Source organism: Acanthaster planci, linkage group LG01, assembly GCF_054643075.1.
Source record: "Acanthaster planci isolate LZ-2023a linkage group LG01, COTS_SCS, whole genome shotgun sequence".
Classification (NCBI taxonomy): domain Eukaryota; kingdom Metazoa; phylum Echinodermata; class Asteroidea; order Valvatida; family Acanthasteridae; genus Acanthaster; species Acanthaster planci.
Genome location: NC_141777.1, coordinates 38,348,481 through 38,363,875, shown reverse-complemented (window position 1 = coordinate 38,363,875; position 15,395 = coordinate 38,348,481). Strand labels below are relative to the sequence as shown.

Genomic DNA, 15,395 nt, shown 5'->3' with positions numbered 1-15,395 from the left:
AAGATAGAGAATAGTTATCAGTAATCAATCCAAAGAGATAAACAGACGAGCTCTGAGCCCTTTGACAGCATTGTAGAATATGGTAATTTGCGGGAACTTTTACAGTTTCATGAATTAAGTAAAACAATACTCCGGCTTAAGACAGATTTCATATTTCAAAGATTCTAAAACGGCATCGTTCCAACCTGTGAAATCTGTTGCGTAAGCAAAGCAATCGAAGAAAGAAGATTATTTATGTCTGTTCTGAGAGTGTTGAGCTCGTGGGCCAGGGATGACCGCCCGTCTTCGTCTGCCATGGCTGTACTTAATGCACAGCATATGCCGACAAGCCGAGGCCAACAATTGTACAGGTACAGGTGAGCTGTCAGGAAGGATGTGTCTGATTCTCCACTGACAATATGCTCGCAGGTTGTGCTGCCAAGTCGTTTTATCCTATCTCCGAAAACCATCTCGGTGAAAGTAAAAAAAAAAATCCTTGCCAACGCATGTCACGTCAGGATTACGACCAGAAAGCGAGAAATATTGCAGCATGCGTAAAGTACCCTGAGCTAGTTTCACCTGATTAGCATGATCGAGGGCCGTACATGACGTGAACACTTACCGAGCACATCGTCGATATTAACGCTATTATTTTGACAAAGGCGAGCGTAATTTCGTTTGGGCTGCCAGTCCGGCCGCTTATTTTTGACGCGCAAGATGCAGCTGGTCGTTGCAGAAACTTTAAATTGGCTGGCTCTACCACGCATGTGCAGTGAGCCTTCTCTGTTATGGAGTTCCTACCACACTGTCGCGCTAGTTCATTTCATAAGAGAATGTTCCTCAGTATCAGTTTGTCGCTGTATCAACATGCCTGTAAACAAACTCTTTTTCTTCCGTGGTATTGAAGTGCAGAAATTTTGTCAGTGAAATGTAATCGTTCACATGCAAAGGTAAAACTCGAACTTTCAAAGTCAACGTTTTCAGGAGCGTTTTTAATTACAAATTTCATAGGTTTGCATTTCGTGAAAACAAAGTTCCTCTACGTATTTAAGGAAAATGGCCGCATTCAGAAAAGTGTACAATATGGATTGCAGGTGTGAGTAGCTGAGAGAGAAATTTTGAAGACAATAACTCCTCAGATGTAAGGCGCCACAGCCACATGTTCTCTTCTCTCTCTTGAATCTTGGTAATAGAGAGACAAGCGTCCAACTAAATAAAACCAACCAAAGCTGGAACTCTTCAAAACAAACTTGAAATCACGCTGATCTCACGTTTCACAAATGCCAGCCTTCCCTGGCTCATTCATCCACGAAAATACGTCCTTTTAATTCGTCCTTTGGCTTGGTGGTGTAACCGAAGAGCAGGAAAAGAGGGAAACATGAGAATATTTCTCTTTTTACTTTTACAGTTGGGCAATTTCGTGTGATTGCGTGTGGCAAGACGAGCGAGAGGAAGGCCCAGTTTTCCACCGGTTGATTGATATACGTTTGATTGCCATTACCATGCACTCAATCGCGGCCTTTCTTCGAGCAACTCCGCTGCAATCTTCGCCTGATGTCGCGTGGCTAATAAATGAATGTGCGTTGATTGATCGCAGGGGGAGTTGCTCGCGCCTTAATATTTCCGAGGAACGGCAGAGAAAACCAGATTGCATATAGAGGCCCCTAGTCGCTGGATTAGCATGAAGAATACAATAATCTAGAGGATTTGTCGCTTCTTCAAGCATAAGGGTTACTAATGGGTCAGGCCTGTGTTTACAAAACTTGCAAGCACAAAAGTAAGATCTCACCCAAAGATTCAGAGGAATATACATGAAGCCTCGTTCAAAAAAGTACAAAAACACCCGTAGCCACAGAATTAGGAAACAGTGAACTATTCAATCATGATTGCAACCCAGACTTGTATTTTGATCCTTCGCTTAAAACCCTGGTTCAGCAATCACACACCCGTTGAACAACGTTACGCACAAGTACATTACTCTTGCTACATTCCTACAAATGGATGACAAAATGAGTGCACAAAATACTGATTTTCTCTCCAAACGGACAACGAATTTTAAGCACTCATTTATTCAGCTACTTCAAAGGACACCAAGAAAAGTATTAGATACAACATGAACATTTACTTAATTTACTACAAAGAGATACAAAGACTGAGCGAGTGACCACAACGAATTATTATGGGATGTTTAGTTGTTGTAAAGTTGGAAACAAATATATTCTGCTATATCTTGTCACACAGTAGAAGTCTCTCTTGGCGAATTTTACTGTGCCTTGGCAAAATCAGAATTCTCCATGCATCACCAAGGAGGCTATAATGTTGCAATTCCACTGACTGATTTTGAGATAATAAACGATTATTGTCTTCTAAAGTAAATAAAAGAAAAAGGAACTTTGAGGTACGATATGATGCAAATCGGAACTCAACAGACAAGGTGTCAATTAGCAGGTCTTTTCATGAACAATATATCGGTCGTCTAGACTCACATTTTGTAAAAAGTGTCGACAGAGCATTTGGGGATGAAACTCTGAGTTTAGGATACTACTGATTACGTGTGCCGACATCTATTCACGCGTGCTTCCATACAGGGCGATGTTTGCGTGATGGTGAATGTACCAACGAGTATGTGGCTCGAGCATGAACATGTATAAGAAATGGGGATTTCGGTTTTCATGTCTGGAAAAAGTCAAACTCAGAAAACCGACTTGTGCTAACAAAATGGCAGTAGTCCAAGAAAACTGAATGCATTACACAAAAACGTGATATCTCCAATGTTCAGTCGAAACAAGCAACTATCGAGCTCAAACGATGACATCACAAAGCAAGGTGGTCACTGAACTTTTGCATCTGGACGCACTTTTCAGAGATGGAGAGAAAATCTTGTGGCTGAGTATTTATTCCGTAAATAATTACATTTCTTATCATAACACTTGATTAAATGCACCATGAATCCTGTATTTCTTTTGACAACGTGTAAGTATCCCAAAAATGACATAGACGTGAGTGACAGCTCGGGGAAAGAATTTTTTCCACATTTTTTCCCATGAGCCTTTCCTGTGTTCTAGCCAGTATCTTGTCAGGGACATATACCCGCCTGCACGAGTCTGAAATGACGGTTTAATATGGCTCTGCCAGGGTGTTGATAAACCCCCGATCATGTGGGATTATCCAACTCATCCGGTTATGTACTCTTACGAATCCTTCATTTAATCTTTCACCGGTGTTCCCACGGATGCGTCGGCAGAGGAAGGATAGGGAGCTGGTACCTCTTCGTGGAAATCATTCCCAGCGTCCCGGCCAAACTTTGTTTTGACATTATGATTGTTCTCTGGAGTAGGTTTAATCTTCTTGGCATGTCTCGGACACCGTGGAGGTGTGAATTAAATGCTGTAATCGTACAAGAATATAATCTCTTGAATTGAGATTTAGGCATTTAAATTGTTGGGGGGCATATCGTTCGCTACGACGTAGAAATTCGATCATAAATCACACGAGCATTATAAGAATTTTAAAAAGGTTACGAACGCAATAAACCGTTTTGACATTCGCGATGCATCACGGTACTGGATATCAAACATGCAGTGCATGTTCAATATACACAATTCTATGAAAGAAGTGTACCAACACAACAAGAACCAGTTTCCACATTAGTAAATTATCGAGATCAAATCATCATTCACAGCGAGTTTCGTTGAAGTTTTTTTATTGCGTTTTAAAGCTTACCAAAGAGAGAAAAATCGGAGGAATCTCTTCCCTGAAGATCGTGAATTTCAATAATGTAGTGTTACCCATACACAGACTCAGGACTTGAAGTTCATTCATCCACCTTGAACAATTCATGTTTGTTTCTAGCCTACAGTGACTATTGCCCTTTAAAATCATTTAAAACTTTGGAAGCGATATTTTGTTTTTATAAGCTTTCAAAAACTCGAAAAAGGTTTCTTGTTACTATGCATTTATCTTTCAATGTGACTTGATGGGCATGTACTGAGTTACATCCCCATTGGTTCATGCATCAAATGGTTGATTTGTTTGTCATCCAAAACAATGATACAAGGAGGATGACGGAAAAGTTTATCATAACAATGCATTAAAAGTGTTTAAAGTTGCTCAGCACAACAAGCACACCTACTCCTGACACTGTTTTTACACCGCACTTAAGTACTCGATTACATTTTTGGCTTTTCACTTTCTAGTCAGCTTTGGTGACGATAATGGACCATGCCGAAGGCAAAGTTCATTATCGGTGAAAAGAGCTACTACATGTATGATAGAAACTACCTCCCACCGGGTGGACTTCTAGATCCATGAGATAAAGGTCAGTGTGAACGAACCGTTACAAAAAAGTTGTCTAATCTCGAATCGACCGAATTAGGCCGACTAGTTTGGCTTTTGTCACGGGGAAGCTTTGAACTTTACTGTTGTGCGTATATATCTTGAATGACACTCACGTCGTTCTTGTATATGGAGAGAAACCGGTAAGAATGAGCATGGGCATCGATTAGCTCGAAAACCGGTACAAATGAGTATGGTATCGATTTGCCAACCTCTGCCTGGCTGCTGTCAGCTGTCTGTTCTGAGTCATAATGACGTCATTGACGCTTGAGGCACATTTGATAATCCTGTACGGCCAAAGCGGCACAAGTACGTGCGTGCATATCATGAGGCTTATTACAAAATGGCCCTGGCGTGTGCTATTCTTCATATTGCTCATTCATCATAACATTTTACTCCATTTTTGCAGTGCGGATGGTCTCATGAGACTTTCTCGTTATCAGCCGCTTGTTTAGTATACGCAGCGGGTACTTTCACTGTATCACGCTGAGACTTTTTCGTGCAATTTTCAAAACTCGACAAAACATTGACAGATGTAATTTCTCTTCTATGAATTAAGGCTTCATTGCGCAACATTGCCCAGAAGTGAAAGGAGTTTGGCCAGAGGTAGAATGTTTTTTTTTTTTCAATTTCCTGGGGGGGGGCTCAAAATCACTGTGTAGATTGTTATGCCAATGTGACATGGTTTATGAGGGTCGATAAGTATAACACGGTGTGCAGTCATAACCTGGGCAATACAATTATAATTGTCTTACGAAAAACAAGACAGAAAACATGTTCCAACTACAGAATTCCATTCGTTATTGGTGAAGTTTAGGATGCTCGGTGAAACATTTTACACTCTGTCGTAGTAGCTGGTTCGAACACCCAACCCAAGAATCCCAGTCTGGTTTCATGGGGTTTAAATGGTGTCAGTTTATGACTAAACATGTGGCTGCTTTCCTGTCCCGTTTGAAGTCTGGGACTGTGCGTTCCTGTTACTCGTCAACCAATCTTGCCTGAATCACCATCACCTGATAATCGAAGATTTTATTTCAAAATTTGCCGTTGTTCTTTTAGAGTATTCTAGCCAATCCTTTTACAAGCCACGGGCCACAAAGAGTGCCTGATGGGTAATAACAACCGCCACAAAGAAACCATAGTATATCCAATTTTCTCACATAAACTCAACAGTTGAGGATTTGATTTAAGATTAAAAGGAAGACACGACGCCAAAATCCCTACAGGAAAATGAGATGCTCGTGTTATCAGGTTGTATTATAACATTCCCAGTAAGTTACATAAACACATTGCTTGCACTGCACAAAGTGCCTGCAAGCGCTCCAAGTTGCCAGAACCAAGTGCCCCCTCTAGCGATGAAGGCCACCTCATTTGCCTGAGTGCATTTCATGATACTCCCCTGAGTCTCCTCCCCCTTGTTCACAGCATCGACGACTCAAAAGCAATTATATTAAGTAGCGGACTGCGTCCAGGTTTCTCCACATTGCTGTCAAATTTGAGGGATGCGCAGCTTCTGTGTGCCATGAATGATTATGTAAAAAAGGAGAAACTTGATTACTTTTAAAGGTGAACTGTACAGTCATTGTGTCAGGTTTAGGACGCATGTTACAAAACGACTAGAGGTTCGTCGTTGTGCTGTTTGCAAGTTATTTTCTCCTTTTTTTACGTTAACTTTCATTTCAGTTTTGACTATAAAATTGTATGATTCAGTTCGGCTCCGTTCGGTTTGATCAGGTCGGGTCGGTTCTTGACCTGAAATGCTTATGTTTGAAGTTGAGATCATGGGGAAATACCAGACCTAGACATTTTTTTTTTAGATATGTATTGCTTTCTTGTCGATGTCAACTTAGAAGTAGGCTTACTGGTGAAGGTTTGGTATTTGGACAAAAAGATAAGCTGCACGGTCAAGGAGAACGAGCAAAGAATTTGTCTAAATTGAAAACCAAACATTTACAGCTCGTATTTGAATAATCTGAACCGAACTTATCCACAAGTGACCGTGAATTTAGTTTATATCATTAGTAGCTGTAGTGGAATTTTCACAAGGGCTAACCAATCCGGTGCTTGATTAATGTAATTATTACCAAGTCAGAAAGCTGCTGATTGGTTTTTTTTACTCTGTATCGTGGAGAGTGCCTTGGATCTCGGCCAGGCCAAGAGCTCTATGCTGGCCCCATACCCGGCCGATGCAGTAAATGACAGGTGATTCGCGACACGGCACGAGTACAAGAGACGTGGGTTTCAATCGATCACTGTCCACTGACAAGACGATGGACATTTGCGTGCAGCTATAGAAATGGTGAGAGGGTGAGCGGAACTTGCCAGCCCCTGTCAGGAGTTGATAGGGATGGGTTCCAGGGTTGCTCTTGGGTATTTGTGCCACACAGCTTGGCAGTTCCTGACAACGACACAAGCCCTTGATGCATGCATGATGGCTGAAAGACCGTGCAATACTGCTTGTCTGCTCCAATAACACATGAGGTTTCTCCCTCAAAAAGGGCTACTTTACTCGTAGCGCCTGAGGGAACTAATTACAATGGATCTCGGCAACTATGTGCACTCTGTTATGCAGCTCGCCAAGCGGAATGATACATCATCATAGCCGCTATACCGTATCTCGTGCACATATATCATTCCGCACTGCTCTCATTCCCAGAGGCCTTTCTTTAGGCGAACCAGGTGTATTGGGTTGTGAGAGCCAAGTTGTAGATGAACTCTAGCCGGTTACTTCCGCCGGGAATGGAGTATACATTTAAGGTGATCTAAGTCCACGGGGGACGTGGTTCAGTCATATTCATCTGATCAAATCCACCCAATGAAAATGTAAATTACAAAGAATTTGACCAAAAGGAATAAGTTGCATCTTACAAAAGGAAATGCATGACCGGTTGGGGAAAAAGGAATCTTCAATCTCCATTGCCGTTCATCTGGAAACCACGGCAGAGGCAGCGAAAATTTGAGCCAAAGCACAATAGTAAATAGCAAGTGAAGTACACGTGAACAGTTAAAGGCTTTTTAAAAGCAAAGTAGGACACCGTGGCATACATATTCATGTACCTGGGGAAATCGGTAAAGTTAATACCCGACTACTGTCAGGGGACAACTTAAAGTTGATCCAAAACAATTTGGGGGGGCAAAGAATGTATGTTTTTTAATGGGCGTTCTTCGGGTAAGACTGTATTTTAGGGCATTTTACACGCTTTGGGGAGGAAGAGAATGTAACAGAAATGTCTTCAGAATCATCCTGTTCATTGATTTAAAATAGCAAAAAAATTCATCTTCTTTTGGGTGGCCCATTTACTAGCAGGTCCGCTAAAGGGCGCAATGGGATTTATTCATACATTTTTAGACATGGAAATTACAAAACTCCAACGATTAAGCAATTTGCAACAACTTTTCAGCTTTGTATCCGCACGTTTCCTCTTGAGGAAGCTGTTAAAACCCCCTATACAGACCATTCAACACGACTGTGGATGACCAAGATTTCAGGGATTTTTTTTCAAAACGGAAAATCATATCGTCATTACCTGTCATGGAAAGAGATTAGTTTAATTTGTCCTAGTGTCGGAACCTTCCTTCACTTAAAAATCCTGAATCTCCAGTTTCATTTTTTTACATACTATTAGCGTTAGTACAATAAAAAAAATTAGCCCCCCCCGGTTAGAGAGGAAAAAAAAGATGAAAAGAAACAACAAATCGACAAGCTAAGTACATTTTTTACCAAGTTTACACAGATATAGATATACTCCTCCTCGAAAAGGGGAAACACAAGGCACAGGCTTACAAAAAATACCGAGACAGAGGAAAATGTCATTATCATATTGCTCGCATGCCTTTCTTTGGTATAGCTTTAAGTCTTGCTGACGGGCAAGATGGCGCCACCCACGCCGATGCCCCACTGAGGCTGAAGTGGCTGATGAGGAGGTATTGCGATGACTTGAAGAAAAGATGCAAATAACATGAAGCGGAGAACGAGCAGGGAGACACAGACGCTGAAGTGGATCGGAGCCATCTCTCGAATGCTGCAATCATGCACACCCATTTCTCAATAAGAGATATGTCTGAGACGACTTTGCTAGGTTTTGTAATTGTAGATTTCTCAATGAGTGTAATGTCGACAAGACTGTCCGGCGCTTGGAAAAAGACCCGGTTTTCTTAAATGATTCCATGGTGCATTTACTCAGCTTTTTTAAAATGAGTCAGCTGAAAATGTTTTGTAAAACCTGTTCATGGCATGATCGTGCACTAATTTAATTAGAAATGAACATAGAAAATACTGGGTACAAGCATTCGTGCATGAACATGTACATAAAAAGGCTTTCAGTTCCAGCTGAGCAGCGCCCTCTATCAGTCAAAGGCATTGACAATGCCGACCATTGCATTGAGATATGATTGTCTTACAGTATCCACGTGAATAACAAGAATAGTTATCATCTATTCATGTGTATCCGGTGCTGTGAATAAATGAAATTAAATTATAGACTTTAAAAGAAAGGGTTGAACGAAGAAACAAAAGGTGCAGTGCCCGATCGCAGTTGACAAGATGAAAGAATCACCAACACGAGGTACATCCAGCCCACGCAAAATTTAAATTATCGAATGTGGTTTTGAAAGGCCTGTTATTGCCTGGTCTTTCGCTGGAAATAAAATTACATTACAGGGCAATTTGGACGAGTAAAAAAAATACATTCACGTATTGGCAGGGGAGAATCTTAGAAAGACGAATTTGTAATGTGATTTTTTTTACCAGAGTGGATGAAAGGTTTGTATTTTGGGTAGAGTGCAGTCACTGCAATTACTATACGAATATCGAGTCATTGACACTAGCATTTAGTGTAAGGAACTTGAACGTTAATTGTTAGACAACATGCGTTGGGATACTCCGTTGCATTTGTGAGTGGAAACATCTGATAATTAGCAATTGACATATTCAAAGGATGGTGAACGAAGGTTATAAAAATTGTCCTCGAAATACACGGTGGAATATAAGATAATCATTGATACTGTACACTTATAGTGGAGGTAGCTTTTAAATGATAATTGCCATCGCCCCCATGATGACTAAACAAATTTTACTAAATGTCCTGATGCAAACAGTATTTTCCTATATATCTGATCAGTCATATTTCCATATACTTCAATATGGAACATCTACTTTTCAATACAATATCAAATATTCCGGACCTAAACTATGGAATAACTTTCTGTCAGATGACAAGGTCTTATAACACTTTTAAGCAAATTTCAAAGTTTATCTTATGTAATATATTTCATGCGTCATTGTCTCTAGTGTCCAGGTTTGTTGTGTGATCAAGTGTGCTTAGCTCCCTGCCAGAGTCTCTAATTTATCATTTTATTTGGTGTTCATTTTGTACATAGTAATATTTCCCCTATTGGGATTTTTTTCTGTTTTGCTTGTTTCTTGTATGACACAAGCTTTGCTTTCAAGGTTTTGCTACCTCTGGTGGCCTATTATCTCATACATTGTTAATATTTATATTTTGCCATTTGGGGTAGATGAAAATAAATGAATAATTCAGTACCGGTTATTTACAATAGCGCACCTCCAAAAGTTTGCAACGCATTAGCCAATTACAATTTCCAAATCTGTTGACCCTTCACAAACGCGCATTGGGTCGACAGATTTCGCGCATTGTGATTGGCCAATGCCTTTTTAAATTCTTGGAGGTGTGCTATTGTGAAACGCCCGTATTGAATTGAATGACACATTGTTTTTTTAGTTAGCCTTCATCAGTCGAACACCGAATTTTTTTAACGACTTCTGATAAACACGGACGACGACAGTTCGATAAATACAATTTAGACTCAAGATTGATCACGTTGAATCGATTATTTCTAAACTATGATTGAGGGTATTACCTCACGTTTTGCCCAAAACAAAGTTACCTTTAGAAACGAACCCGCCATTCACCAAATGATAGTCAGAAGCCTTTTGTTTAAGACAGCGTAATTAATTGAATGAAGTCTTGGCCATCTCGTAATTAACGCAAACGGCTGATCCTGAATTCATGGCTACGACGATAACCCACAGCAAACTCCCTTACACACATGTGGTTTGGACAGTCGCTTCTGTGTATTTTGAACTCAGCTTTAACATAAACGAATCTTCAACAATCTTTTCAGATAGCCATTTTCAAAAAAACCGTTCCTATAAGATCTACAACAGGAAAAGCAGCAACACGAACATCTACTTCTGCATGGCAGAGACACTCGTATCTTTTCGAATAGAGAAAATCTCCTTGCACGGAATAATCTTTATGTGCTGGAGAAGATTTCGCAGTTTGTACAATAGGTGCTGGTGGTGTAGGTGCAAGCACGACCTGTTACGTGCGCTGACAGACCGTGGAGATAGGCACTGACCGTAACTGATGACTTGTTGACAGTACCGGAGTGACCGTCCATCTCAACCTATCAAGGAGAACCAGAGTTCTGACAAGTCCACTAATAAGTATTAAACAACACTTCAGGGTATAAGAGCGACCATCTTGGTGTCCATGGGCGTGAAGATGACTGATGCAGTGTGGCCTCATTAAATTAACAAACGACCAATTCTAATCGGGAGCAACTGAACAGGCTGAACCTTACACCAGGATTTGTGTGCCAAGAAGTACCTCATAGTTACATGCTGAAGGAAAACTAGGAAATCATAACGGACAAATAGGGACAAATCTTAATTGCCAGCACCTGAAGGTGAACACCTACCTTACAGAACAAAGACAGTACCGATCCAGAAGGACTGAGAAAGTGTCAGTGAAGGGGAACACAAATGGATCACAGAAGGTTTTCACACTAAGACAACAACAAAACAATTGGAATTTTTGCTAACATTTGATAGCCTATGTGTTAGTTTCATTTAGCTACATTGTATCAGTTACTCGGTTACGAACTTGAGGATTTACTCCGTCTTGTTTTGAGGAACAACATTTCATTTATCAATCATTTCTGTCGGTAGAAAACACTGATAGTGACATCTATAAATAATGTAAGTGTGTAAATCGGGTTTTTTGTACGTTCATTATTAAAGAGGCGAGGTACCAGACAAGTGCCCCGGGGTAGTCGCAGCCAGCAGAGCGCTCTCGATCTCTCTGGAGTCCCAGCCCATTTTACTTCGGTCACTGCATACGCAATCTCCTAGCTCACTCTCTCGACTCCCTCTTTCTCTCTTTCCCGGCCTTGCTTCACCAGAAGATGCGTTTAAATCGAAATTGCACGGGACAGCACGCCTGTGTTCATTACTGTAATGGTGAACATGTGGTACGAGCCGCACTTGGGTTCACCACACACGCCCGCCAATGCTCGCAGCCAACAAGAGTGACCAATTAAGCGATATAGAGTTACCCATTAATCTGCATCACAGATAACAGGGATCCATTCCGCTGCCAGTTAGTCTTTTTTAGACGTGTTGTTTTTGCAGCTTTCACAGAACAAGTGTGTCTCCTTTTTTCGTAGAATCTCACACAACATCATACAAAAGCCAGTTTCAAAAGTAACTGTCGCTCAGCCTCAAAGCCTTCGCATTATACAGCTTTCGTAATCATCCAAAAGAAAATCAGAATCTTAACTGTGACCGTTCTATACAATTATGTTTTCCCCAACCTCATTCTAACAGGAGTTGCACCTGTCTTATCTTTTTAAATCTTCAGGGGAAGAATTTCAGAATTGAAATTCCTAACGCTCTCAAACAGTCTCTTCACAGGTGCCGTATTGTCTTCGTTTGTCGCTTCGTTGTGGTAATGTACTTTCTCAATGCGGTTATCTTCATTGGCCATTGTGTCCTGCAGGTGCATATACACGTACTACGCTGGACGGCCTCTGCAAAGAAAGTACAGTGACCTTACATATTCCAATAGCCCGTGGACGACTCACTACGGGTTCATATCATATCACACAAACGATGGAACTATATTGCCGTACGGAACCATGCTGCTGTTTGTTATTTTGAATGTAATATAACGAGGTAAGTTCTACCCGAGAATTTCATCACAACAACATCTAATAAGTTCATATTGCTGCTTCGGGTTAAAAAAAGTAATATCAGGTTATTGGTCGCAATTAATGTTTGTTTGAGATTTGATTTCCAATGTTGGCTTGAAATCCCTTAGCAATTAGTTCCGTGAAATTGCTGTATTGTTTTGGTTTCTTCTTTTATCAAACTTGATAGAATGGTTACATGAACAGAGAATATAAAAACCAAACAACCATCTTAATGTGCTGCAAACTCTTAACTTGTGATGAACTCAAGGCAAACTCAAGGAAGGGATCAGGGGTTGCTGATAGAACATATAGCAATTAACGTGGGACCAAAAATCGCAAGAAATTCATCTGTCTGTAAAATTTTGCATTAAGCGTATCTGGGCTTACAGAGTCCAATCAGAATAGGTGGGTGGGGCTTCGTCCCTCTCAGCAGTCGTTTGTGTGCCACTGCATGAACAATCAAAGAGTGTTGAAAACGCAAAACCATTCCAATACATGCAATGACAATTTAGGTCGACTACCGTGACGCCATAAATACGTCTGAACTACAACACTAGATCTGAGCGCTATTTCAGTACAGGAGTTTCGGTTCCAACATTGAGAAAGCAATTCAATATCAGTTGGAATATTTCTTGAACAAATTTTAAACATGGAAAAGAACTGAACAACTGTGACACTTTCTCGTTCAACACTTTCTGGGAATTATTCTTCCACCATAATAAATTTTGCTCAAACTTGTAAGGTACTTTCATATTAACTGTGGGGTAAAACGACATTGGCTTGTCTTTATTATTGATATGCTGTTTAAGAAATTCTCCCATTACTTCCAAACAAAAACGAAATGCAACGTTTTTGAAAGACCTACCTTGGCCAAGCTTGGACAAAATTGGATTCATTTTAGCACGCCTAGAATAAAATTTCTCGTAAAGAGCAGCAGTTTGCTGCTGTGGCTTGTTGCATTGCTTGATTGGCGCTGAGTTGTGATCTTAGACCATTAATGTCTGTGAGGGATTTGCCAACACAAATGGAGGATAGTAGACGTATTTAAGGTGTGACTACGACATATTTTATGTTATTTGTTAAATCCCCTCTTTCATTAAAGCTGTGGTATTTCCTTATTAATGTTTGGCCCCATCTTTTACATTTCAGTGAAGCGTTATCATCAAATTGCAAGCGAAGATTTAACATCAACAGTAGGTTAGGTATTTTATGGTCACATTACGTCGGTAATTCTAGCTAAAAGGCATGACGACCGAAAACGGTGTGGATTTTTGTCGGGCAGTTGAGTTTGGATACAAATTTATGGTGGCACCACTGAGATTAGCTCGATGGTGAAGTAGCAGGATTTATAACAGAACCGATGAACTTAATACATCAAAATTGCCTAGGCAATCGCCGCCATTTTCATTTTTCTTCCGTGGTTACAGTTTACTCACACAGAGCAACGCAGATAAACATAAACAGCTTTTCAAATCAAACAATCATTTGGTATCTTACGGTACCCTACGGGTGGCGTGTACTCTCCTCAAATTGTTCTGCTTTTTTTAGCTTAAATTTTCATTTTTATTTTATTACTGAGCTTCCTATTTAGAAATGAAGTTATTTCGTGCCTCTCGTAACGCAAAGGGTGTCGCACAGTTTTGTGGTATAGTGGAACAAGCTCAAGATCTCATGATGTGATGCTGCACGCCGTGGACTCGCGTGTCAGCCAATTGGAAGTGGTGATCAGAAAGACCGAAGGCACGGATTGGTTGATAGCTGTCAGTTGGTACTGTTGCTTTAAGTATGTGCCCGCTGATTGGAAACATTCCCATGTTCGTGACACAGACGCCCTGCAGTTAATCGCGGAATCTGCACGCATTATGTGTACGAATACGCAGTTTACATAAATGGCTTTAAGCACAGTTTTCCTCGCTTAGTAAGGACAGGGAATAATAATTCTGCTGTATCAACTCTTGCCGAGAAAATGTCTTTTAAACAATTTGTATATTATTAGTAAGTATTTTTACTGCCTGTTCCCGGTAAAGCCTTATAAGCATGCGAAATGTAATTTTTTTTCTCGTCACATTCGAAACTACAAGTTAATTAAATACTTTTGGAATTACATTTAGAAAGCAAAAGAAAGTTAGGAAATTTCAACAAGGATTGTTGTTGCTGCTGCTGTTGTTGTTGCTGCTGCTGCTGTTGTTGTTGTTGTTGTTTTGTTTTGTTGTTTTGTTATTTCATTTGACATAGATTAACAATGATCAACTTTCTTGAAACCTAGAAGACTGAAAGCTGCAACGCTTCTTAACCTCGACTTCGAGCGTCTTGTTCAACCTACACTAATTCAATTCAACTTCATCAGAAGTGGGTTAATCAAGTAACCCTCAGACCCGAGATGCAACCTCAAGGAAACAACCTCGAGCCCACATGTAATATAGATTACATATTCACTGTGACAATTCCATTTAATCTCTGTGGGCTATTTGCGTTGACCGCAAAGTACCTACCTTCTTGGGACGTGTGTTAGTTATGACGTATCGATCTGCAATATCGCTGTCGGCAGAAACAACTAAAATGGCAGGTCGACAAGAGGACGGATGGTAAATGGAAACCACCTCGTGAGTTGCTCACCCCAAGCCTTGCCAGAGGATGCCCGGCCAGGCCAAGAGTTTCCCTTTCTCAGATCGGAGACACCAGGTGAAATATATGACATCAATCCATTTTTCTTTTTTCCCCTCACTCTTCCCTCGACATTTGGAACGAGCAGGCAAAGTATCCGGAAGTACAATAGATCCCTTCGGGCAGCCATTGGCCATCGATTGCAACCAACATGTGAAATGTCGGAGTCTCTCCTGTTAAGAGTTGGACAAAATGATAGCTCTGGCTCTCAGTATAATCTCCCGTGCTTTAGCAAAGCCAAGCAAACCAGGGTATGTATCGTCAGCTCAGATGTCATTAAACTTCGGTGAAGCTGTCGGTACAGATCGTTGAAATTCAATTACATTTCACGTATTATTCCGGTGCTCAGGCAGATTTTCTTCAGACTGGCAATTCAGTTAGTATTGCACCAGTTGCGTCGTTCAAAAAAGATGTGAAATCTT

General features: G+C 40.7%; 1 protein-coding gene across 2 annotated transcripts in view; it reads right to left on the bottom strand.

Annotated features, from left to right (window-relative positions):
- The window catches only part of LOC110980623 (transmembrane protein 151B-like), a 34,063-nt gene that overhangs the window by 5,107 nt on the left and 13,561 nt on the right, over positions 1-15,395 (bottom strand). Inside the window, exon 1 of one of the 2 annotated variants that reach the window (XM_087144205.1) lies at positions 186-444. The exons of the other annotated variant lie outside the window; for it this stretch is intronic. Within the exon in view, the coding sequence (XP_087000331.1) occupies positions 186-296 (111 nt within the window). The 5' untranslated portion in view covers positions 297-444. Of the gene's footprint in view, positions 1-185; positions 445-15,395 lie in introns of those variants that run through there. 2 annotated transcript variants of the gene reach the window in all.